The sequence below is a fragment of the Vulpes lagopus genome, chromosome 15 (assembly GCF_018345385.1).
Source record: "Vulpes lagopus strain Blue_001 chromosome 15, ASM1834538v1, whole genome shotgun sequence".
Taxonomy (NCBI): Eukaryota; Metazoa; Chordata; class Mammalia; order Carnivora; family Canidae; genus Vulpes; species Vulpes lagopus.
The window spans coordinates 20,546,229-20,571,161 of record NC_054838.1 but is presented as its reverse complement, the minus strand read 5'-3'; the positions used below and the strand labels follow the sequence as shown (position 1 = coordinate 20,571,161).

Sequence of the window (24,933 nt, the reverse complement as noted above, 5' to 3'; positions counted from 1 at the left end):
ATAAATTTGATCACATAGGATGCCTTATACAGGGGTGGGAATAGTAATAATAGTAGTATTATTGCTAATATTCATTGAGCATTCACTATATACTATGAACAGTTTTAGCACATTATACAAATGTATGATAGAATAATTCTGACAACTTTCTGGGGTTGGCACAATTATTGTCCTCATTTGAGATTTAGAAAACTGAGGCACCAAAATGACTAAACAATTTGTCCATGTCACATGCAATGTTAAGAACCAAAAGCAGAATCTTATGATAGATAAAATTGTAGAGGAACTTACTACTTTTCATTAAAAAAAGTGTTGTACTTGGTTTCCAAGCCCCCTACTCACTTTTGGGTTATTTTCTTATCCAGGAAATCACCACTTTTAAAGAATATAAAATGCCTACCTCCTATCAGCCATTATGTGTGGGGAAAACAGTTCCAGCCTGGCCCCAGGATTCTTTGTCTTGAATGGTATCCCTGGGCTGGAAGCTGCACACACCTGGATCGCCCTGCCATTCTGCTTCATGTACATCACCGCTGTCCTGGGGAACGGTGGGCTCATCTACCTCATCAGCCATGAGGAGGCCCTGCATCGGCCCATGTACTACTTCCTGGCCCTGCTCTCCTTCACAGATGTCACCCTGTGCACCACCACGGTACCCAATATGCTGTGCATATTCTGGTTCAACCTCAAGGAGATTCACTTTAATGCCTGCCTGGCTCAGATGTTTTTTGTCCATATGCTGACTGGGATGGAGTCTGGGGTGCTCATGCTCATGGCCCTGGACCGCTACGTGGCCATCTGCCACCCCTTACGTTATTCCACCATCCTCACCAACCCTGTCATCACCAAGGCAGGTCTTGCCACGTTCCTGAGGAGTGTGCTGCTCATCCTCCCATTCACATTCCTCACCAAGCGTCTGCCCTATTGCCGAAGCAACTTTATTCCCCATACCTACTGTGACCACATGTCTGTGGCCAAGGTGTCCTATGGCAATTTCAAGGTCAATGCTATCTATGGCTTAATGGTTGCTCTCCTTATTGGTGTGTTTGATATATGCTGTATTTCTATGTCTTACACTATGATACTGAGGGCAGTAGTGAGCCTGTCATCTGCAGATGCTCGTCACAAAGCCTTCAGCACCTGCACATCCCACATATGTGCTATTGCCATCACTTATGTTCCAGCTTTTTTCACATTTTTTGCCCACCGTTTTGGAGGACACAATATCCCCCACCACATACACATCATTGTAGCCAACATTTACTTGCTACTGCCTCCTACAATGAACCCAATTGTTTATGGAGTTAAGACCAAGCAGATCCGGGAAGGTGTGATCAAGTTTTTACTTGGAGATAGGTTGTCTTTACCCAAGACAAATGAATCATAAAATAGACATATTGTTTAGGAGGAGAGGGGCTCAAAAAGAGTGGAGAATTCATTTGTAAATGCTGTGAGTAAAATGGTATTAAACATATGAGTGCCTCTAATATGTAGATTTTCTGAAGCCTTTGTAAGTTTACATTATGAAATGTTTCTTCTGTGTAAAGATCTGCCAAAGAAGAGAATGCAGAATAAAAAAGAAATGTACCCATTCCTTACAGGTTTTATGTCTTACAAAGGGATTATGTATTTCTATGTCTAGTGAGAACAGTCAGGGAACAGAATGAGGGATGCAGGCATGGTGTTGATGAGTGCACTCTACGTGAGAAGAGAAGAGGAAACTATAGTGATGGTGATGTCCTCTCCATAAAGAACAAATTTACACAGATCAAGCACATTGCTATGCATAATGTGGGCCCGCTGTTGCAATATTCTTCAGTATTTTTTTAAAGATTGTATTTATTTATTCATGAGAAACACAGAGAGAGAGGTGCGTAGGCAGAGGGAGAAGCAGGCTCCCTGGGAGCCTAATGGGGGACTCTATCCCATGACTCTCAGATCACTCCCTGAGCCAAAGGCAGACACTGAACCGCTGAGCCACCCAGATGTCCCTCTTCAGAATTTTTTTTTAAGATTGTATTTATTTACTTGAGAGAGAGAGATGGAGACAGAGACAGAGACAGGGAGAGAGAGCACGAATGGGGAAGAGAGAAGCAGGCTCCCTGCTGAGCAGGAAGCCCAACATCAGGGTTTGATTTCAGGACCCAGCACACAGGACCCTGGGATCATGACCTGAGCCAAAGGCAGACACTTAATCCACTGAGCCACCCAGGTGCCCCTATCTTCCAGTATTTTTAAAGACGATCTAGATTTAAATATTTTCTGACATCTCCTGATTTTGATTATTGGCTAAATGGTTTTTTAAAAAATATTCTAATTTTATTCAAGACATGTCTTGGAATTGTTTTTTGCCCATTTCATCAGTTTAGGATTTCCATTTAAAATGGCACAGTCAGTTGAGAATCTGACTCTTGGTTTTGGCTCAGACCATGGCCTCATAGTCATGAGATGGAGCCCCACATTAGGCTCTGTGCTCAGTATGGAGTCTGCTTGAATCTCTCTCTCCCTCTCTCTTCACCCTTCCCCTTACTCATTCTTTCTCTCTAAAAAATAAATAAATAAATAAATAAATAAATAAATAAATAAATCTTTAAAATGCACTTACAAAATGTAATTGTCATGTTATCAGTGAAACAGACAAAAGCAACAGTTAAATGATGAGTATATGTTATAATTCATTCACTTATTCACTCATATTGAGATACTTATTTAGGTCATATTATCTGTCATACCTTAGGTTTAATGAGAGAGAGAGGGGCAGAGTCGACTATGAGGTAATCCCTGACCTCAGGGTGCTCAGAATCTGGACTCAAGCCAGGAACACATGAGAGGAAGCGTAAATGAAGGAAAGAGGAGAGATGATAACAATGGACACAGTATAGAGAGAATAAAATGTTAGTTAGGAAAGAGTTGGGGGAAACATAAGTTTTGTATTCAGATAGTCCCAAGATTTAAATCTTATGTCTTCATTTCTAGGCACTAGACTTTAACAGGCTATTTAATCTCTCTAAATTTCAGCTTCTATACTTTTAATAAAATGTGAGAAAAACATACTACAAAGATTTATCTGGCTGGTTAAATGCTTTAATACAAGAAAAAAGAGCACTTAGCATAATATACGTACTAACCACTTCAGAAATTATAGCTGAGATTATTGTTATTATTATAACTTAAATGTTTCAACTCTGATTCATTCTGAACATTATAGTTTGAGGAGAAATCTTTCCAATTATAAAAGTAGTAGAAAATCAGTTTTATTTTATCTCCAAAATTATCATCAAAATCAGCCCACACAGTTTTCTGGATACATTCTATGTGACCAACTCCATGTTATGCACTGAAAAACATAAGTGAATACAAACACACTAATGAATTTCTAATATAGTATAAGATATAAAATGCAATGAAATCATTATTATAAAATGGTAACAGGGTATTGTACAAAAAATTGTTACAAAATTCATGAAAACTAAATTATTATCAATAGCCATTGTGGCGGTAAGTAAAGATTTTACAGAGAACGTAGCAGATGAGATGAATCTTAATATAAGTATTTAAAGAGAAAGCCTGGTGGGGATTATTATTTTTAAGAAATGAAACAATATATGCAAATTATTAAGGCTAACCAAAGCATAGCCAGTTTAAACCTAGAAATGTTTTGGAGTGACTGGAGATAAAAGAGAAAGGAGGAAGAACAAAAGACTCAGAAAGACACATAGAGGTTGGACCTAGAAGTGCTCTGTCTGTGAGTTTCTGTGTGACCTCAGTCATGACAACCTCTGTTCTTGAACTTTGAGAGATACCAAGTTCTTAGAATTGCCCTTCATCTGAAAGTAGCTGCCTGGCCTGTCACCTGCCTGGACTGCTCAGATCTCCAGCATACTCTCTGCCCCTGAAGCCTTTCTCCCTCTCCTTCCTCCTCCATCTTTCTTCTCTCATTGCTGGAAACTCAATTTTTTCAGTTTCTACTCACTTCTCCAGCATCTCACCTGGCTTCTCAGCCTTGAGTCTTTCTGGCAGAGTGAAGATTCCTTACAAATTCCTCCAGAGTAACTCTTTGTTGAAGGGTTGACAGCTTGCCTCCATAAAAAACAGTTTTCCAGAAAATGATAGTAACAACAAAAACATACACATTTATTTTCTAGGTACTTTTCCAAGAATTATATCTTTATTTGATCCTAAAATAACTATGAGGATGATGCTATTTTAGGCTCAGTTTGTAGACAAGCAAACTGAGGTACAGAGAGATTAATGACTAAATGAAAGTCACGTATCCAGTGAGTGATAGAGAATGGACTCAAACCCAGCCAGCTTGGTTCCAGAGTCTTTGATCGTAATGTCTATGATATACTGCATGATGGGGAGGAAGCAAGATACCGGAAGAGTAGGTCCCCTACATTTTACCAGGTACCCTGAATTTATCTAGATAACCATCAAACCATTTGAACACCTATGAATTCAACCTGAGAAGTAAGAAAAGAATTGCTGGAATTCTACAAATAGAAAACCAAACACTTTTTGCAAGGTAGGAGTGCAGAGAAGGAAAATGAGGGAATATATTGGAAGATAAATGGCTGTGGTTGGGGTGGGAGCCTCTGAAAGTCAGCTACTAGAAAGTGATATAGTACCAGAGCACAAAATCGGAACTTTTAGAAATCTACTCCAGTGAGATATGTCCCTGGCTGAAAGATGCTCAGTGGTGAAGCAGGCCAGAATCTTAGGTGGGACTGTGTGGTCTCAAGATCCCAGAGTCACAGAAAGAACAGGGGTGCCTGATCCAGCAGGGATGGGATAGCAATCCTTGTATCAGAAAAATTCGATTTTTAAGGTTTTTTATTTATTTATTCCTGAGAGACGAGAGAAAGAGAGAGAGAGAGAGGGAGAGAGAGAGAGAGAGAGAGAGAGAGAGAGATCTGTCTCTACACAGGCAGAGGGAGAAGCAGACACCATGCAGGGATCCCGACATGGGACTCAATCCCTGGTCTCCAGGATCCCGCTGTGAGCCAACGCCGACGCTAAACCGCTGAGCCACTCGGGCTGCCCAAAAAATTAGATCTTAAACCAAAGATTATAGTACTGGATGAAGAGGAGCACTATATCATACTTAAAGGGTCTTTCCAACAAGAAGATCTAACAATTATAAATATTTATGCTCCTAATGTGGGAGTAGCCAGTTATATAAACCAATTAATAACTAAAATTAAAGAAATACATTGATAGCAATAAAATAATAGTACAGGTTGTTAACACCCCGTCTCAACTGATACCAAAAACTGGGATTATTCCCTATATATTTTCCGATCACAATGCTTTGAAACTTGAACTCAATCACAAGTATAAATGTGGAAGGAACATAAACACTTCAAAGTTAAAGAACATCCTACTAAAGAAAGAATGAGTCAACTAGGAAATTAAATAAGAATTTTAAAAATTCATGGAAATAAATGAAAATGAAAATGAAATTGTTCAAAACCTTTGGAATACAGCAGAGTACATTGCAACACAAACCCTTCTCAAAAAATTAGAAAAATCTCAAATATACAAGCTAACCTTACACCTAAAGGAGCTGGAGAAAGAACAGCAAATAAAGCCCAAACTCAGCAGGAGAAGATAAATAATAAAGATTAAAACATAAACCAATGAAATAGAAACCAGAATAGTAGAACCAGTCAATGAGATTAGAAGCTGGTTCTTTGAAAGAATTAAAAAGATCAATAAGTCCCTAGCCAGACTTATTGATAAGAAAAGAGAAAGGACCCAAATTAAGAAAATCATGAGTGAAAGGGGAGAGATCACAATCAATGCTAAGGAAATAAAAGAATTTGAAGAATATGTTATGAACAATTATATGCTAACAAATTAGGCAATCTAGAAGAAATGGGTGGATTCCTAGAGACTTATAAACTACCAAAACTGAAACAGGAAGAAATGGAAAACCCGAACAGATCCATAACCAGCAAGGAAACTGAAGCAGTCATCAAAAACCTCTCAACAAATAAGAGTCCTGGGCCAGGTGGTTTCCCAGGGGAATTCTACCGCTCATTTAAAGAAGAAATAATACCTATTCTTTTGAAGCTGTTTCCAAAAAATTTAAATGGATGGGAAATATCCAAACTCATTGTATGAGGCCAGCATTATCCGGATCCTAAAACCAGTTAAAACCCCATCAAAAAGAAGAATTCATCTCTGATGAATGTGGATGCCAAAATACCTACCAAGATACTAGCCAATAGGATCCAACAGTATATTAAAAGGATTATTCACCATGACTAAGTGCAATTTATTGATGGGCTGCAAGGGTGGTTCAACATTTGCAAATCAATCAGTGTGATACAGCACGTTAATAAAAGAAAGGATAAGAAACATAAAGACTCCTAACTCTGGGAAACGAACTAGGGGTGATGGAAGGGGAGGAGGGCGGGGGGTGGGGGTGAATGGGTGACGGGCACTGAGGGGGGCGCTTGATGGGATGAGCACTGGGTGTTACTCTGTATGTTGGCAAATTGAACACCAATAAAAAATAAATTTATTTTTAAAAAATAAAAAAATAAAGGCTAAATAAATAAATAAATAATTCTTTAAAAATGTAAACACTTCTAACTTCATTTAGAAGATGTTATTTAGGGCAGCCCAGATGGCTCAGCAGTTTAGCGCCTGCCTTCAGCCCAGGGCCTGATCCTGGGGACCTGGGATTGAGTCCCACGTCGGGCTCCGTGCATGGAGCCTACTTCTCCTTCTGCCTGTGTTCTCTGGCTGTGTGTGTGTGTGTGTGTGTGTGTGTGTGTGTGTGTGTGTGATGAATACATAAATAAATAAAATATCTTTAAAAAAGATGTTAATTAAAAAAAATACACCCCTACAGAATTGTTCTAAGAATGAAGCAAAATAAAGTATTATGCCAAAAAAAAAAAAAGAAAGAAAGAGACATGCAATCCTCTCAATTGATACAGAAAAAGCACTTGACAAAATACTAGCGTCCTTTCTTGACTAAAACTCTTCACAGTGTAGGGATAGAGGATCTGTACTCTAAAAGCTACAGAACCCTTATATTCCATTTAACAAAGAAATGGAAAAACATCCCATGCTCAGGGATTAGAAGAATAAATATTTTTAAAGTGTCTATGCTACCCAGGGAAATTCACATATGCAATGCAATTCCTATCAAAATACAATTGACATTTTTCAGAAAGCTGGAACAAAGAATCCTAAAATTTGTATGGAACCAGAAAAGATCTGAAATAGCCAGAGGAATGTTGAACAAGAAAACAAACTTGATGCCATCATAATGCCAGACTTCAAACTATATTACAAAGCTATGATCATCAAGATAGTATAGTACTTGCACAAAAACAGACACACAGGTCATTGGAACAGAATAGAGAACCCAGAAATGGACCCTTAATTCTATGGTCAACTCATCTTTGACAAAGCAGGAAAAATATGCTCTGGAAGAAGGACAGTCTCTTCAATAAATGGTGTTGGAAAAATTGGATAACCACGTGTAGAAGAATGAAACTGGTCCATTTTCTTACATCTACACAAAGATAAACTCAAAATGGATGAAAGACCTAAATATGAGACCGGAATGCATCAAAATCCAATAGAATAACAGAGGCAGCAACCTCTTTGACCTCAGATGCAGCAATTCCTCCTTAGACACATCTCCAAAGGCAAGAGAAACAAAAGCAAAAATGAACTATTGGGGCTTCATCAAGATAAAAAGCTTCTGGGGGCCCCTGGGTGGCTCAGTCTGTTAAGTGTCTGCCTTTGGCTCTGGTCATGATCTCCGGGTCCTGGGATCAAGCCCCATGTGATGCTTCCTGCCCATCAAGGAGTCTGTTTCTCTGTCTCTTCCTCTGCCTCACCCCACCACTCATCCTCTCTCTCTCAAATAAATAATTTTTTTAAGGATGAAAAGCTTCTACACAGCAAAAGAAACATCAATAAAACTAAAAGGCAACCTACAGAAAATAAGTTGTTTGCAAATGACATATCAGATAAAGGGCTGGGATCCAAGATCTGTAAAGAACTAATAAACTCAACACCCTAAAAAACAAATAATCCAAAAACAAAACAAACAAAAAACCAAACAATGCAATCAAAAAATGGACAGAAGTCATGAACAGACATGTCATCAGAGAAGACCTACATCTGGCCAACAGACACATGAAAGATGTTCCACATCACTTGGCATCAGGGGAATACAAATCAAAACCACAATGAGATACCACCTCACACCAATCGGATGGCTAAAATTTACAAGACAGGAAACAATAAATATTGGTGAGGATGCAGGAAAAGAGGAGTCTTCTTACACTGTTGGTGAGAATGCAAACTTGTACAGCCACCCTGGAAAATAGTACGGAGGTTCCTCAAGAAGTTAAAAATAGAACTACTCTATGACCCAGCAGTTGCACTATTAGGGATCTACCCCCAAAATGCAAATGTAGTGATCCGAAGGGGCACCTGCACCCCGATGTTCATAGCACCAATGTCCACAATAGCCAAACTGGGAAAGAACTGAGATGTCCTTTGACAGATGAGTGGATAAAGATGTTATATATATATATATATATATATATATATATATATATATATATATATATATGATATATATATATATGATATATATATATATATCATTCTCAGTATGATCCAGTATGATTCGCCGTCCCTGGGTGGCTAGAGCATCCTCCTGCGCTCCGTCGCGCTGCAGGTTGCTGAGGAGCCCAATTGGAAGAAATATGGAGTTTAGAGCCTGAGAATTTTGAAAAATTAAAGCCAGTTCATGGGTTAATTTTTCTTTTCAAGTGGCAGCCAGGAGAAGAACCAGCAGGCTCTGTAGTTCAGGACTCCAGACTTGACACAATATTTTTTGCCAAGCAGGTAATTAACAATGCTTGTGCTACCCAAGCCATAGTAAGTGTGTTATTAAACTGTACCCATCAAGATGTCCATTTGGGAGAGACATTATCAGAATTTAAAGAATTTTCACAAAGTTTTGATGCAGCTATGAAAGGTTTGGCACTAAGCAATTCAGATGTGATTCGACAAGTACACAACAGTTTTGCCAGACAGCAGATGTTTGAATTTGATGCAAAGACATCAGCAAAAGAAGAAGATGCTTTTCATTTTGTCAGTTATGTTCCTGTAAATGGAAGATTGTATGAATTAGATGGATTAAGAGAAGGACCAATTGATTTAGGTGCATGCAATCAAGATGACTGGATCAGCGCAGTAAGGCCAGTCATAGAAAAAAGGATACAAAAGTAAATGCTCAGCTAATCTCACTGGCATAATATTTTGATTTTTGAACATTTTTTTTCAACTTTTATTTTTTTATTTTAGCAGTGCTTGTTGAATATCTACTTTTGATTGGATTAATATGTTCAAGAAATCTATTTCAGAAATATTTAAAATCTACATAGTAATATGTGCTCTTTATAAAAGTTAAACATGCAGATCTCCATTAGATATTTTGTATAGTTGTTTTGTAGAGTTTTGTTTTTTGGCATCTGTTTTTTAAATTAAATTAAAACCCTTATTTTGTCATAATTCACATTCAGTTATGAAGATGATATAGAGAGATCCCATATACCCTTTACCCAGCAATGGTAACATCTTAGAGAGCTGGAGTACAGTGTCAACAGCCAGGATATTGACATTGATACAGTCAAGATGCAGAATGATTTCATAAAGCCACAACCACTTCCTTCTTCTGTTGCCTCTCCCCCCATCATCCTTAATGTCTAGTTTTATAATTTTTGTCAGTTAAAGAATATTGCATAATTGGAATCATACAATATGTAACCTTTTTCGGTTATCTTCTTCTACTCAGAATAATTTTCTGGAGATTTATCCAGGTCATTAAGTACATAAGTAGTTCATTCTTTTCTAATCGTGGGTAGTAGCTTGTGGTATGAGTAGGACCATTTTTTTGACCGTATATCCTTGAAGGACATCTGGATTGCTTCTGGTTTTTGGCTGTCATGAATAAACCAGCAATAAACAAAAAAAAATTTTTTAAATATTCATAAGGACCAACTTTATTGAAAGTGGACACACAGAGAGAATGCAGCATAAAGAAGTGTTTCCAGGATCAAACCCTGGGTGATGCTTTTACATTTACTATAAAGAAGAGAACCTGTCAGTAGAGTAGCTACTTATTTTTGCTGAGGGTTCTCTGCTTTTCTGCGTGCTCCACGATCTTCTCTTCCACGGAAAGACCCTTCCGTTTGCGCAGGGCGTTCATGTACTTCCAGGCCTGGTTCTCAGAATCAGCCTTTTCCCCAAAGTGCAAGTATTTTTCCTCGGTGGTGGGCACCCAGAAGGGGTCGCTGGGAATGATCTCCCAGTGGCTGAACCCCAGCTGCGGGCTGGCCAAGCCCCTCGTCCGCTTCCTGATCTCATCCGCAAAGCCGAAGCTCTCAGCAACGGGCAGCACCGCCTTGATGATGAACATGTCTGTCCCTTCTTTCATTTCTTCTTGAAGCACTCGACCTTCTCTCTTTGACAAGACGGCATAGACACGAACATGAGAACATCACCGGTGGCCATGATGTCACACGTGTACATTGCTGCCATCAGACGCTGAGGTTTCACCTGCAGGGCATAGCGACAGGCTTCCTTCCTGGTGGCGATGAGCTGTCCTGAGAAGGGTCCGTAGCAGTCAGTGAGTGAAGACTCTCCTCTCTGGGAAGTCTTCTTCTCCACGGGCTCAAGGCTGCCATTTGGAGTCCCTGGTTTTCACCTCTGCTGGAACAGGCTTCTCCTCCCCCCTGTCTCTCCTGCACCAAGTCTCTTTGCTCTGGATTGTGTTTATCACTCGCCCCTTGTTCCTCAAATTTACTTAGGTTCCATTTTTCCAGAATGAAACAGACACCCATGAGAGGCTCCTCACACATGGGGCCAGAGAGGGTTGCTAGTTGGAAACCACTCACGATGCTGTTGCCAAAATCTCCGTATCTACTGGTCTCTTTTGAAGCTTTGATGGCTGGGCCTGTCCATACTGAGTTCTGAAAGTCTTCACTCTTAATTACTAATATGTTGGGCCCGCATTTCCTTGGGCCAAATGACCAGAAAGGGAGTAGCTTGGGTGTACTAGATCAGTAAGAGTACTCTACTGTAAGTGTGTATATATATATATATATATATATATATATATATATATATATCACATATAGAATGGAGTATCACTCAGTCATCAGAAAGGATGAGTCTTTACCATTTACATTGATATTGGTGGAACTGGAAGGTATAATGCTGAGCAAAGTGGGTCATTCATAGAAAGACAATTATCATATTGTTTTATTCATATATGAAATAGAAGAAACAGTGCAGAGGATCATAGGGGTAGGGAGGGAAAACTGAATGGGAAGTCACCAGAGAGGGAGGAAAACCATGAAAGACTTAACTATAGGAAACAAACTGTGGGTTGCTGGAGAGGAGAGGGATGTAAGGAAGGAGAGATTAGATTATGGGCATTAGGGAGGGCACATGATGTGATGAGTACTGGGTGTTATACACAACTGATAAATTATTGAACAGCACATCTGGAACTAATGATGTACTACTATATGTCGGTTAATAGAATTTAAATTAAAAAAAAAACACTGCATGATTTCTCCAAGAGATTAAAAAACTTAAGGGTTTGTGGCCCATTCTTTATGACTGGGATGGTGAAAAGTCCCCTGTTGACCCTGTACTACTTCAACGGATTCTTTTAAATGGCTTATTAAAATACAGAGGGTCTGACATCAGATTCTTCAGGTGCATCGTAGGACAGACTCAGGCACCAACACTATTATTGCCTCCTTTCTGGTTCATCCTGACAGAAGACTCTTTCAAAGGGTCAAAGGGCCTGATGACAAATATTAACAATTAAATACTTACATTGTAGCTACTGTAACTTTCTCTCATCATGAATGGGAATATCAACCTCTTGTTCAAGTGCAATCATATCAAAGATATCCAGCCTAACATCATATTAGGAAAGTCCTATCTAGCACTCCTGATTTTCTTTGTACTGCTCTCATTTTTTATAGTGCATAGTTCTCTCTGTTTTATAATACATCTTACCTAGTCACTATGTTACTGTTTATTAGATGCCCTCTCCAACTCTGCTCTTTAGGATTTTAGTATCATAAGACGTACACCTTATTTGTTTACTGATGTGTCTCAAACTCCAGAGTGATTGCCTGGCATATGGTAAGTACAATGAAAGCATTTTGTCAAGGACTTAATCTAGAAAAAGTGAGTAGGAAACTATGCTGAGAAAGAGACATTTAAATTGCCACGTGAAAGTAGAGAAAGAGCCAACTAGAAAATAGATAAAGAGGGAAAAAAAGATCCATATCTAACATGTCTTATCATGTGTTTATATCATAAAAAATTTTAACTCTCATTTTATTTCATAACATATTATGAACATTTTCATACCAATAAATATATTCCCAACTTATAATTTGTGTTTTAGATAGTGGTCATATATTTTGTTTTGTAAGGGATGGGGAAGTTTCTTCTTAGGTTCCCTGACAGGTCTGAAATTAAACTGACAAAGAGAGACAAACAGAAGAAAAGTGCGCACATTTTATTGAATTTTTACATGTACATGGGAGCCTTCATAAGAGAATGAAGAAATGACCAGAGCAGGAAGCTTTTAAACTTTTTTTAAGCTTTATTTTATTTTATTTATTTATTTATGAGAGGGAGAAAGGCAGACACCAGCAGTTGGAGAAGCAGGCTTCATGCAGGGAGCCCGATGTGGGACTCGATTCCGGGTCCCCAGGATCACACCCTGGATGAAGGTGGTGCTAAACCGCTGAGCCACCTGGGCTGCCCTATACTTTTTTAGACAAAGAAACAATAGAGTTGGGGGGAATTGACACAGATGTTTGGGTCAGGGAGAGTAAATGGTAAAGAAGTAACACAGAAGATAACAGTGTCACAGGTTTGTTTGTAGTTTCCTTTGGTGCCTTGCTGGGCTGGTGAGAGTCTGTTTCCACAAATAATTTCTTTCTTGCCTCTAGGCAAAAAAGTGGAAACTTTTTCTGTGCTTGCTTCTTAATTGCCTTCGGCTCAAAATAAATTTTATGCCACAGAGGCATATTATGAGTTTGCAAATTCTGGTTTCCTTCAGTTTCATACATATTGGACATATAAGCATGAAATTCAATATTCCAATTTACCAAACATCATATAGTGAAATAAAATCTCTCACAACCCAAAAAATCCTCTCTGGATGCAATCACCATCAGCAGCTCTTATGTATTCTTTCAGATTCTTCCATGTATATAGACTTAAAAATCTAAATGGTAGCATATTCAATACTTCAATACTTTTTACTTTATATATTGTTATTCCTGCATCTCAAATCTCTTTATGTACAAGTTCTTTCATCTTTGTATGATAATTTCCCTTTTTTACATTTGGAATATATCTAAACTATGTTGGGGGGCATAAACTTTGCAAACCTCATCTTTTCCATTTCAGCTTAAATGGAAACTTAAAAATTATTTCTGGGAGGAATTGTTGGATCTTAGGACATCTTCCCTCTCTTCAGAGAGGTGATATCAATTTGCACACCCATGAAAAAAGTACAAGATCAACTCTTTCCCTATGTCCATTAAAAAATGTTGTTGGTTTTCAAATATTTGCCATTTGCAGGTGTAAAGCAATGCAATTTACACATTTTCTTATATAAATGGGACCATATGGTATATATTCTTTTGTGCCTGGCTTTCATTGTTCAACATAAGAATAATCCATGTTGTTGCATACATCTGTGATTCTACAATGTCTATTGCTGTATTGTAATTCATTATGTGACTATACTACATGTCTTTCAATTAACTCTACAATCAATAGACATTTAAGTTCATTCAGGTTTGAGCTATTATGAATAACATTTTTATATATTTCTTCCTGCTAATATGCATATAATTACCCTGATCCAGGTTGATTTCTTAACAGTTTCTCCAGAATACTCAGCCATCCAAAAGCAGAGACCAGTTTTTGAACCTCTGATATGAGACCATTTTCTTGGGAGAAGTGCCCAGCCAATTGTTGGTGGATTCCATGATGATGTGAGTGATAGCATGAGTGACATTTCTTTATGTGAGGAGATATGAATGTCAAATGCAAATATGTCTTTATTGTCTGCAATACTACTCATAGAACCACAACATGTGGTTAGGGGTTCATAAAACATTATTCTGACTCCAAACAATTGATTTCTCAAATACAGAGGACTTGTAACACTCTAATTACACCCATGGAATTCATGGTATTTGCAATGTATTTATCACCCAAACCATATGGGCTAAGAGAATAATGGGATAGATTATACAGGATAAAGAAAACTGCCAGTTGGGAAAAAAAACACCTCCAAATGGAGGTGCTATCCTACAGTATGTGGCATATGCTTGAATAAGAACAATTGGACAATTTATGGTGCCATATCCCCTCCAGCCAGATTTCTAATTCTAGTAGCCAAGGGATAGCGTGCAGAGTAAACTTTCTATTACATGCCATAACTGAGGGGGTTCAAGGCAGGCAACCACAGTATATGCCTCTTTGGCTTGTGGATTATTTAGAGCTAAAAACAATCAAGGCCCAGTAGACTCAGGAAGAGCTTTTTACCAAACCCTTAACTTCCTAAAAGAATTTAGATGACAGGTCTGTACTAGGAAGAGAGCTATGATCAAAAATAACTTCTTATATGGGAAAGACTTATTTGCATGATGCAGCAAAATTGTTTACCAACCATCTATTTTCAGCTTCCTGTGAATTCCTCCCCTTTGAGACCTCATCTCCCTCTCCCTTTCTGCTTAGCTCAGCATGGTATATAGGTTTCCCTTGCTTTCCAAAAGTAGTGCATTTCTGTAACATCTTTGGTAAGCTGAAATGGCATAAAACAAAGAAGCAATAACCTTTAACTTATATGAAAATTTTTTTGAGTTATTCCCAGAATATATCTTCCTATCTTCATAACTATTTATTTGGAAGGTTGGAAGTCTTAGTTACCAAGAGAGATATACTTCTACTAGAAAATACAGCCATGATTCTATTTAATTAATATTTAAGATTCCATGCCCCCCCCGCCCCCGCCCCAGTCATTATGGATATGTCATGGCATCTTCCTAGTTAGGATAGTTAAGCCTGATTATCAAGAAGAAATTGTATTGATTTTACACAGGTTTTAAAAGATGAAGTTAATTTATGGCTGTATTGGAAACATTGCATATTTATCTCTGGAGATATTGGATGTATAGTTTTTAATTCATGAATAAGCTAAGGACAGTAGGATTTATGATGTGTCATTTAAAGTCTGAGTTTTCCCTGGTGACTCTAAGGTCAGTTTGCAACAGTTCTCACTGATTAACAGACACTTCTTAAAAGTAGAAATTTATATAAGAAATAGTGAAAGGGATTAAAAGGGAAAGGAGGGGAATGGAGTGGGAATAATAGAGAGGGAAACAAACCATGAGAGACTCCTACTCTGGGAAACAAAGAGTTGCAGAAGGGGAGGTGGGCAGGGGGTTGGGGTAACTGGGTGACAAGCACTAAGGAGGGCACTTGATGGGATGAGCACTGGGTCTTATACTATATGTTGGCAAATCAAACTTAAATAAAAATAAAAGTAAAAAAATAGAAATTTAAATAGCCAAGAAATAAATAACAAGATTTGAAACCTCATTAATAACAGGGAAATGCAAATTAAAATCACAATGACGTATCTTGACATGTGTATCAGTTTGCTAAATGAAAACACTTTCAATTATGGACAGTTAGAAAACAGAGCAATGGAAACTTCTATTCTGTGAAGTCCAAGGTATAAATTGGTATACTCCACTTTGGACACTATTTTGAAATTATTAAATAAATAAATAAATAAATAAATAAATAAATAAATAAATAAAATCTCACAGACAGAATTATGAATTTCATTAGAAATGAATATATGTGTATATACATATATATATCTTTATATATATCTTTAACTATATATATATTTATATATATATATATCACAGAATCATGAATTTCATTAGAAATGTATATATGGGGGGATCCCTGGGTGGCGCAGCGGTTTGGCGCCGGCCTTTGGCCCAGGGCGCGATCCTGGAGACCCGGGATCGAATCCCACATCGGGCTCCCGGTGCATGGAGCCTGCTTCTCCCTCTGCCTGTGTCTCTGCCTCTCTCTCTCTCTCTCTCTCTCTCTCTGTGACTATCATAAATAAATAAAAATTAAAAAAAAATAAATTTCTTTAAAAAAAAAAAAGAAATGTATATATGTATATATGTATATATGTATATCCTACTACCCAAAAAACTTCACCCTCAGGTATAGATTCTAAAGAAAGTCATAATTCTGCCTGTGAGGATCTGGTTTTACTAAAAAGGACTGCAGATTGCAACATAATAATCAAAAGCCATGATGATCAATATAATGATTTATCTTCCAGCGAATGTATGGTTGAAGATCATGTGTGAGGCAACCCTCAAAACTGATCCCCCCTGGGGTACCTGGGTGGCTCAGTCAGTTAAGAATCCAACTCTTGGTTTCAGCTCAGGTCATGATCTCAGAGTCATAAGATGAACCCTGTGTCAGGCTCCACATTCAGGACATAGTCTACTTGAGATTCTCTCTCCTTCTCCCTCTGCTCCTCCATCTTGTGTTCTCTCTCTGCTAAAAACAAAACAAAAACAAAAACAAAACAAAACAAAACCCACCTGATCTCCATCAAATGAATTAGAATATTCTCAGCATCCTGGGGATAGTAAAAGTGAAGAGTCAATAGTGGCTACACGAGAAAAAAGGAAAACCAATTCAGATACACATTGCTTCTAACCCTGGAACTTCTACTACTAAAAAAAGAGTTGTGAATCTGAGTGGCATTCAAAAGATATATCTTAGCTTTCTCTTTTGGAATTTGGGAGGTAGAAGAGGTGTGGAAACAACGACAAAGATAAATGATCACACAGTAGTCATGAAGAGTTACGAATCAACTAAATATTTAAGGAGACTATATGCTAAGCTATATAGTTTGGAATTGTTCAATTTCAACAAATAATTGTCAAATAATAATAATAGTTTGTTGAATAGCTGTTGAAATTGTTAAGTAATTATTGAAATAATAATCTCTACAAACTTAGGGAACAAAACAGGAAATGAAGGCAATTTGGAGTCTGTAATGCTTCAGTTGTCCAGGAAAGAGCTTTGGGGGCCTAAAACATGGTAAAAGAAAAGATAGGTTATAAGAAATATTTTTAAAAGTTAAAATTGGTGGAGGGGGGTGCCAGGGTGGCTCAATGAGGTGTGTCTGCCTTTGACTCAGGTTATGATCCTGGGATCCCAGGATGGAACTCCACTGGGCTCCCAATGGGGGAGCCTGCTTCTTCCTCTGCCTATGTCTCTGCCTCTCTCTCTCTGGATCTCTCATGAATAAATAAATAAAATCTTAAAAGTAAATAAAAAATATTTTAACATGTAGAATGTCCTGTCTGAAATAAAGTTCTATTATTTTCAGAATGAAAATATTTAATTTTGTCAATTTCTTTCTTCCAAAATGAAAATTCAACCCCTTCTTTCCTCTTGGCTTACCTTTTTGTTCACTTAGAATTCCACTCTTTCACTTTCACACACCTTGGACTTTAACTAGGTAATATGAATTAAAGTTTTATTTTCAACACCTGCTCCCACATGCCATCACCCAAATGGAAGTAATTAATTTGCTCTTCATGCCTTGAGGGACAAAATGAATGAATACTTGTTTTGCATGAATTTGCTCACTACTTAACAAGATAACAGAGATTCCTCTCCTTTTGATGCTTGAAGGACTTCAGTACAGTGGTGTAACCTTTTCTCTGGATTCCATGGAATACAATAAGCCAGTTCAGTCTATTGTCCTGCAAGGAAACTTTGGACATAATCACTCTTATAGCAATGACTTTCAGTTTCAATTGTTTGTAATATTAGGCATATTTTCTACCACTTTCTTAGGAAGAAATATTGAATGAAAAAAAATAAAAATTGAAGGCAGAATACAGAGATCAGACTAAATAAAAGGTAGCTTTTAGTAACAGGTATAACAGACAAGATTATCTTGATCTCTTTCTCCTCCTGTTAATATGTCCTGCCACCTAAATTTATGGTACCATAAAGTGAGGGGAGTGTATTATATACTTTGAAGCTGCCCTAGATCCACACAAGTGAAGTGAGACCCTACAGGTAGGGTGGCAGTGGGAAGGAATTATGGAATACCTGGCTTAGCAGTGCTTCTGCTTTAAACACGGGAAAAATTAGAGAGGAAGACAAACCATGAGAAACTCCTAACACTGGGAAACAAACAAAGGGTTGTGGAAGGGAAGAGTTGGGGGATGGGGTGACTGGGTGAGGGGCACTAAGGAGGGCATTTAATGGGATGAGCACTGGATGTTATACTATAAGTTGGCAAATTGAATTTAAATTAAAAAAATAAATAATTAAATAAAAAAGTAAATACTGGGGAAAATAGTTTTTGAAAATGGAGGTCATGATCCAGGGATACTTAACAAAATGCTGTCAGCTTCAATGCTTATCTGATCCAGATGTGCTTTCTCTACACTGTCTCAGAGTTGGAATCTAGGGTGCTCATGCTCATGGCCCTGGACTGCTATGTGGCCATCTGCTTTTCCTCTTTGCTATGCCACTATCCTCACCAATTCTATCGTTGCCAAGGCCAAGTTTCTCACCTTCCCTCTAGGTGTGATACTCACCATTCCTTTTACATTACTCACCAAACATCTACCCTATTGCAAGGGTAATATAATTTCCCATACCCACTGTGATCACATGACTGTGGCCAAGTTGTCCTGTGGCAATATCAAGGTCAATGACATCTATAGTCTGATGGTTGCCCTTCTGATTGGGGACTTTGACATCCTGCACATCAGTCTCCTACTCCATGATTCTCTGGACAGTGGTCAGCCTCTCCTCAGCAGAGGCTCAGCAGAAGGCCTTTAGCACCTGAACTGCCCAAATCTGTGCTATAGTCATCACCTATGTCTCAGCCTTCCTTAATTTTTTTTCACCCACCATTTTGGGGGTCATACAGCCCTCCATAGCTTTCATATTTTTGTGGTTAACCAATACCTGCTCCTGCCCACCCACTCTGAATCTTATTGTCCATGAGACAAAGACTAAATAAATACAAAAAGGGATACTCAAATTTTTCCTTAGCAAAAGACCACTGAAGAAGGAGATATAAGTAAATCCCAATGTAACAAAAGGAAAATGATTTCAAAGATGAAGAAGGCATCTATACTAGGCAGACAGTGGATATGTGTTTTGACAGTGACTAACTAATCTTCTTAATTGATTATTCCTATACTTTTCTAAGACTTTATACATCAACTTGAAAACTTTTCTTTAAAAAGGACCCAGAAACCAATTTGATAAAATCCAAGAAAACTATTCCTAATGCCTTTTTATTATTTGCATGATACCAGACTTGGTGCCATTATAGTAATACATGAGATAGAGTTTTGTCCCTGAAGAATCTCCCAACTTGTAGATAAAACTCAAAAAAGGGATTATGCCAGTTATTAAAAACACTGTTAATTTATAGTAAAAGCACTGGCCCTAGGACTTCATAGTTTTTTGCTAAACTAGAAAATATATTTTCCATCAAGGAATAAACATGCAATGTTACCATTCATTTGTTTATGAATATATACCATAAATATATTTTGAGCACTTACTTTCTTAGGACATTATACTACAAACACTGATAAAAATGGATATTGCTACATATGTATATACACATGAAACCATCATTAACTTGATTACAATAAAGTTAATTAACATATTCATCACCTTCAAAATTTCCTTTTACATCTTTGTGATCCAACCATCGCCTGAACCTGACACCACTGACATGCTTTCTTTCACTATAGATTAGCCTCACTCTATAAAGATTAACTCTATAAAATTCTGGAATTTTATCTAAATTAAATATTACTGAATGGGATCTTTTTAGCCCTGGCTGCTTCCTTGACCACTTTGAGTTTCATCAAATTATCATTGTGTTAATCACACATACATTTTTCTTGGAAATACCAAAATAAATCTGTTATCTGTTGTTGAACATTTTGTTTGTTTCCAGTTTTTGTGTATTACAAATAAAGCTGCTATGATCATTCATGTGCAAGTCTTTGAACAAGCATATACTTTCATTTCTCTTGGGTAAATATCTAGGAGTGAAATAGCAGATATATATAAAGATTTTTTTTAAGAAATTGACAAAATTATTTCTAGAATAGGTGTATTTTACATTCTCACCAGTGGTGCATAAAATTTCTTGTTCTGCACCCTGACAAACATTTAGTATGGTTAGTTTTTTTAAATTTTAGTCATTTTAGAAAGAGTCTATTGAAATCTTGTGTTTTTGAGTTATGCTTACCTAATGACTGAAGATGTGGAGCATGTTTATGTGTGCTTATTTGTCATCTGTATCTGCAGAAAATTTGTGAGATTAGAAATATTTGTTTTAAGCTGCTAAATTCTGGTATAATTGAACTATATTTTTATTATTTTTTTTTATTAACTTTTATTGGTGTTTAATTTACCAACATACAGAAAAACACCCAGTGCTCATCCCGTCAAGTGTCCACCTCAGTGCCCGTCACCCATTCCCCTCCAACACCCGCCCCCCTCCCCTTCCACCACCCCTAGTTCGTTTCCCCGAGTTAGGAGTCTTTATGTTCTGTCTCCCTTCCTGATATTTCCCAACATTTCTTTTCCCTTCCTTTATATTCCCTTTCACTATTATTCATATTCCCCAAATGAATGAGAACATACACTGTTTGTCCTTCTCCGATTGACTTATTTCACTCAGCATAATACCCTCCAGTTCCATCCACGTTGAAGCAAATGGTGGGTATTTGTCGTTTCTAATTGCTGAGTAATATCCCATTGTATACATAAACCACATCTTCTTTATCCATTCATCTTTCGATGGACACCGAGGCTCCTTCCACAGTTTGGCTATTGTGGCCATTGCTGATAGAAACATCGGGGTGCAGGTGTCCCGACGTTTCATTGCATCTGAATCTTTGGGGTAAATCCCCAACAGTGCAATTGCTGGGTCGTAGGGCAGGTCTATTTTTAACTCTTTGAGGAACCTCCACACAGTTTTCCAGAGTGGCTGCACCAGTTCACATTCCCACCAACAGTGTAAGAGGGTTCCCTTTTCTCCGCATCCTCTCCAACATTTGTTGTTTCCTGCCTTGTTAATTTTCCCCATTCTCACTGGTGTGAGGTGGTATCTCATTGTGGTTTTGATTTGTATTTCCCTGATGGCAAGTGATGCAGAGCATTTTCTCATGTGCATGTTGGCCATGTCCATGTCTTCCTCTGTGAGGTTTCTCTTCATGTCTTTTGCCCATTTCATGATTGGATTGTTTGTTTCTTTGGTGTTGAGTTTAATAAGTTCTTTATAGATTTTGGAAACTAGCCCTTTATCTGATATGTCATTTGCAAATATCTTCTCCCATTCTGTAGGTTGTCTTTTAGTTTTGTTGACTGTATCCTTTGCTGTGCAAAAGCTTCTTATCTTGATGAAGTCCCAATAGTTCATTTTTGCTTTTGTTTCTTTTGCCTTCGTGGATGTATCTTGCAAGAAGTTACTGTGGCCAAGTTCAAAAAGGGTGTTGCCTGTGTTCTCCTCTAGGACTTTGATGGAATCTTGTCTCACATTTAGATCTCTCATCCATTTTGAGTTTATCTTTGTGTATGGTGAAAGAGAGTGGTCCAGTTTCATTCTTCTGCATGTGGATGTCCAATTTTCCCAGCACCATTTATTGAAGAGACTGTCTTTCTTCCAATGGATAGTCTTTCCTCCTTTATCGAATATTAGATGGCCGTACATTTCAGGGTCCACTTCTGGGTTCTCTATTCTGTTCCATTGATCTATGTGTCTGTTTTTGTGCCAGTACCACACTGTCTTGATGACCACAGCTTTGTAATACAACCTGAAATCTGGCATTGTGATGCCCCCAGCTATGGTTTTCTTTTTTAAAATTCCCCTGGCTATTCGGGGTCTTTTCTGATTCCACACAAATCTTAAAATAATTTGTTCTAACTCTCTGAAGAAAGTCCATGGTATTTTGATAGGGATTGCATTAAACGTATAAATTGCCCTGGGTAACATTGACATTTTTACAATATTAATTCTGCCAATCCATGAGCATGGAATATTTTTCCATCTCTTTGTGTCTTCCTCAATTTCTTTCAGAAGTGTTCTATAGTTTTTAGGGTATAGATCTTTTACCTCTTTGGTTAGGTTTATTCCTAGGTATCTTATGCTTTTGGGTGCAATTGTAAATGGGATTGACTCCTTAATTTCTCTTTCTTCAGGCTCATTGTTAGTGTATAGAAATGCCATTGATTTCTGGGCATTGATTTTGTATCCTGCCACGCTACCAAATTGCTGTATGAGTTCTAGCAATCTGGGGGTGGAGGCTTTTGGGTTTTCTATGTAGAGTATCATGTCATCGGCGAAGAGGGAGAGTTTGACTTCTTCTTTGCCAATTTGAATGCCTTTAATGTCTTTTTGTTGTCTGATTGCTGAGGCGAGGACTTCCAGAACTATGTTGAACAGCAGTGGTGAGAGTGGACATCCCTGTCTTGTTCCTGATCTTAGGGGAAAGGCTCCCAGTGCTTCCCCATTGAGAATGATATTTGCTGTGGGCTTTTCGTAGATGGCTTTTAAGATGTCGAGGAAAGTTCCCTCTATCCCAACACTCTGAAGGGTTTTGATCAGGAATGGATGCTGTATTTTGTCAAATGCTTTCTCTGCATCTAATGAGAGTATCATATGGTTCTTGGTTTTTCTCTTGCTGATATGATGAATCACATTGATGGTTTTACGAGTGTTGAACCAGCCTTGTGTCCCAGGGATAAATCCTACTTGGTCATGGTGAATAATTTTCTTAATGTGTTGTTGGATCCTACTGGCTAGTATCTTGTTGAGAATTTTTGCATCCATGTTCATCAGGGATATTGGTCTGTAATTCTCCTTTTTGGTGGGGTCTTTGTCTGGTTTCGGAATTAAGGTGATGCTGGCCTCATAGAACGAATTTGGAAGTACTCCATCTCTTTCTATCTTTCCAAACAGCTTTAGTAGAATAGGTATGATTTCTTCTTTAAACGTTTGATAGAATTCCCCTGGGAAGCCATCTGGCCCTGGACTCTTGTGTCTTGGGAGGTTTTTGATGACTGCTTCAATTTCCTCCCTGGTTATTGGCCTGTTCAGGTTTTCTATTTCTTCCTGCTCCAGTTTTGGTAGTTTGTGGCTTTCCAGGAACGCGTCCATTTCTTCTAGATTTCCTAATTTATTGGCGTACAGCTGTTCATAATATGTTTTTAAAATCGTTTGTATTTCCTTGGTGTTGGTAGTGATGTCCCCTTTCTCATTCATGATTTTATTAATTTGAGTCTTCTCTCTCTTCTTTTTAATAAGGTTGGCTAATGGTTTATCTATGTTATTAATTCTTTCAAAGAACCAACTCCTGGTTCTGTTGATCTGTTCCACAGTTCTTTTGGTCTCGATATCATTGAGTTCTGCTCGAATTTTAATTAACTCTCTTCTTCTGCTGGGGGTGGGGTCTATTTGTTGCTTTTTCTCTAGTTCCTTTATGTGTAAGGTGAGCTTTTGAATTTGAGATCTTTCCAGTTTTTGAATGTATGCTTGTATTGCGATGTATTTCCCCCTCAGGACTGCTTTTGCTGCATCCCAAAGATTTTGAACGGTTGTATCTTCATTTTCATTAGTTTCCATGAATCTTTTTAATTCTTCCTTAATTTCCTGGTTGACCTTTTCATCTTTTAGCAGGATGGTCCTTAACCTCCACGTGTTTGTGGTCCTTCCATATTTCTTGTTGTGATTAAGTTCTAATTTCAAGGCATTATGGTCTGAGAATATACAGGGGACTATCCCGATCTTTTGGTATCGGTTCAGACCCGATTTGTGACCCAGTATGTGGTCTATTCTGGAGAAAGTTCCATGTGCACTTGAGAAGAATGTGTATTCAGTTGAGTTTGGATGTAAAGTTCTGTAGATATCTGTGAAATCCATCTGGTCCAGTGTATCATTTAAAGCTCTCGTTTCTTTGGAGATGTTGTGCTTAGAAGACCTATCCAGGGTAGAAAGAGCTAGATTGAAGTCACCAAGTATAAGTGTATTATTATCAAGGTATTTCTTGAGTTTGGTTATTAATTGGTTTAAATATTTGGCAGCTCCCACATTCGGGGCATATATATTGAGGAGTGTTAAGTCCTCTTGTTGGATAGATCCTTTGAGTATGAGATAGTGTCCCTCTTCATCTCTCACTATAGTCTTCGGGGTAAATTTTAATTTATCTGATATAAGGATGGCAACCCCTGCTTTCTTTTGAGGACCATTTGAATGGTAAATGGTTCTCCAACCTTTTATTTTCAGGTTGTAGGTGTCCTTCTGTCTAAAATGAGTCTCTTGTAGACAGCAAATAGATGGGTCCTGCTTTTTTATCCAGTCGGAAACCCTGCGCCTTTTGATGGGGTCATTAAGCCCGTTCACATTCAGAGTTACTATTGATAGATATGAGTTTAGTGTCATCATATCTATTCAGTCCTTGTTTCTGTGGATTGTTCCACTGAACTTCTTCTTAAAGGGGAATTTTAAGAGTCCCCCTTAAAATTTCTTGCAGAGCTGGTTTGGAGGTTACATATTCTTTCAGTTCCTGCCTGTCTTGGAAGCTCTTTATCTCTCCTTCCATTTTGAATGAAAGCCTTGCGGGGTAAAGTATTCTTGGTTGCATGTTCTTTTCATTTAGGACCCTGAATATATCCTGCCAGCCCTTTCTGGCCTGCCAGGTCTCTGTGGAGAGGTCTGCTGTTACCCTAATATTC

The 24,933-nt window shown here is 38.0% G+C and overlaps 1 protein-coding gene and 2 pseudogenes across 1 annotated transcript; all 3 read left to right on the top strand.

Annotated features, from left to right (window-relative positions):
- Positions 1 to 415: 415 nt before the first annotated feature.
- LOC121476104 (olfactory receptor 52N2) lies at positions 416 to 1,387 on the top strand. Its single transcript, XM_041729847.1, has one exon. It carries the CDS (start codon positions 416 to 418, stop codon positions 1,385 to 1,387), a length of 972 nt encoding a protein of 323 aa, XP_041585781.1.
- Positions 1,388 to 8,682: 7,295 nt separating this feature from the next.
- On the top strand, positions 8,683 to 9,283 carry LOC121476382 (annotated as a pseudogene).
- Positions 9,284 to 15,728: 6,445 nt separating this feature from the next.
- LOC121476103 lies at positions 15,729 to 19,176 on the top strand (annotated as a pseudogene).
- Positions 19,177 to 24,933: the final 5,757 nt, after the last annotated feature.

What these genes read in the sequence shown, in the direction of transcription:
- LOC121476104 (XM_041729847.1), top strand. Translation starts at nt 416, where the DNA reads ATGTGTGGGGAAAACAGTTCCAGCCTGGCCCCAGGATTCTTTGTCTTG.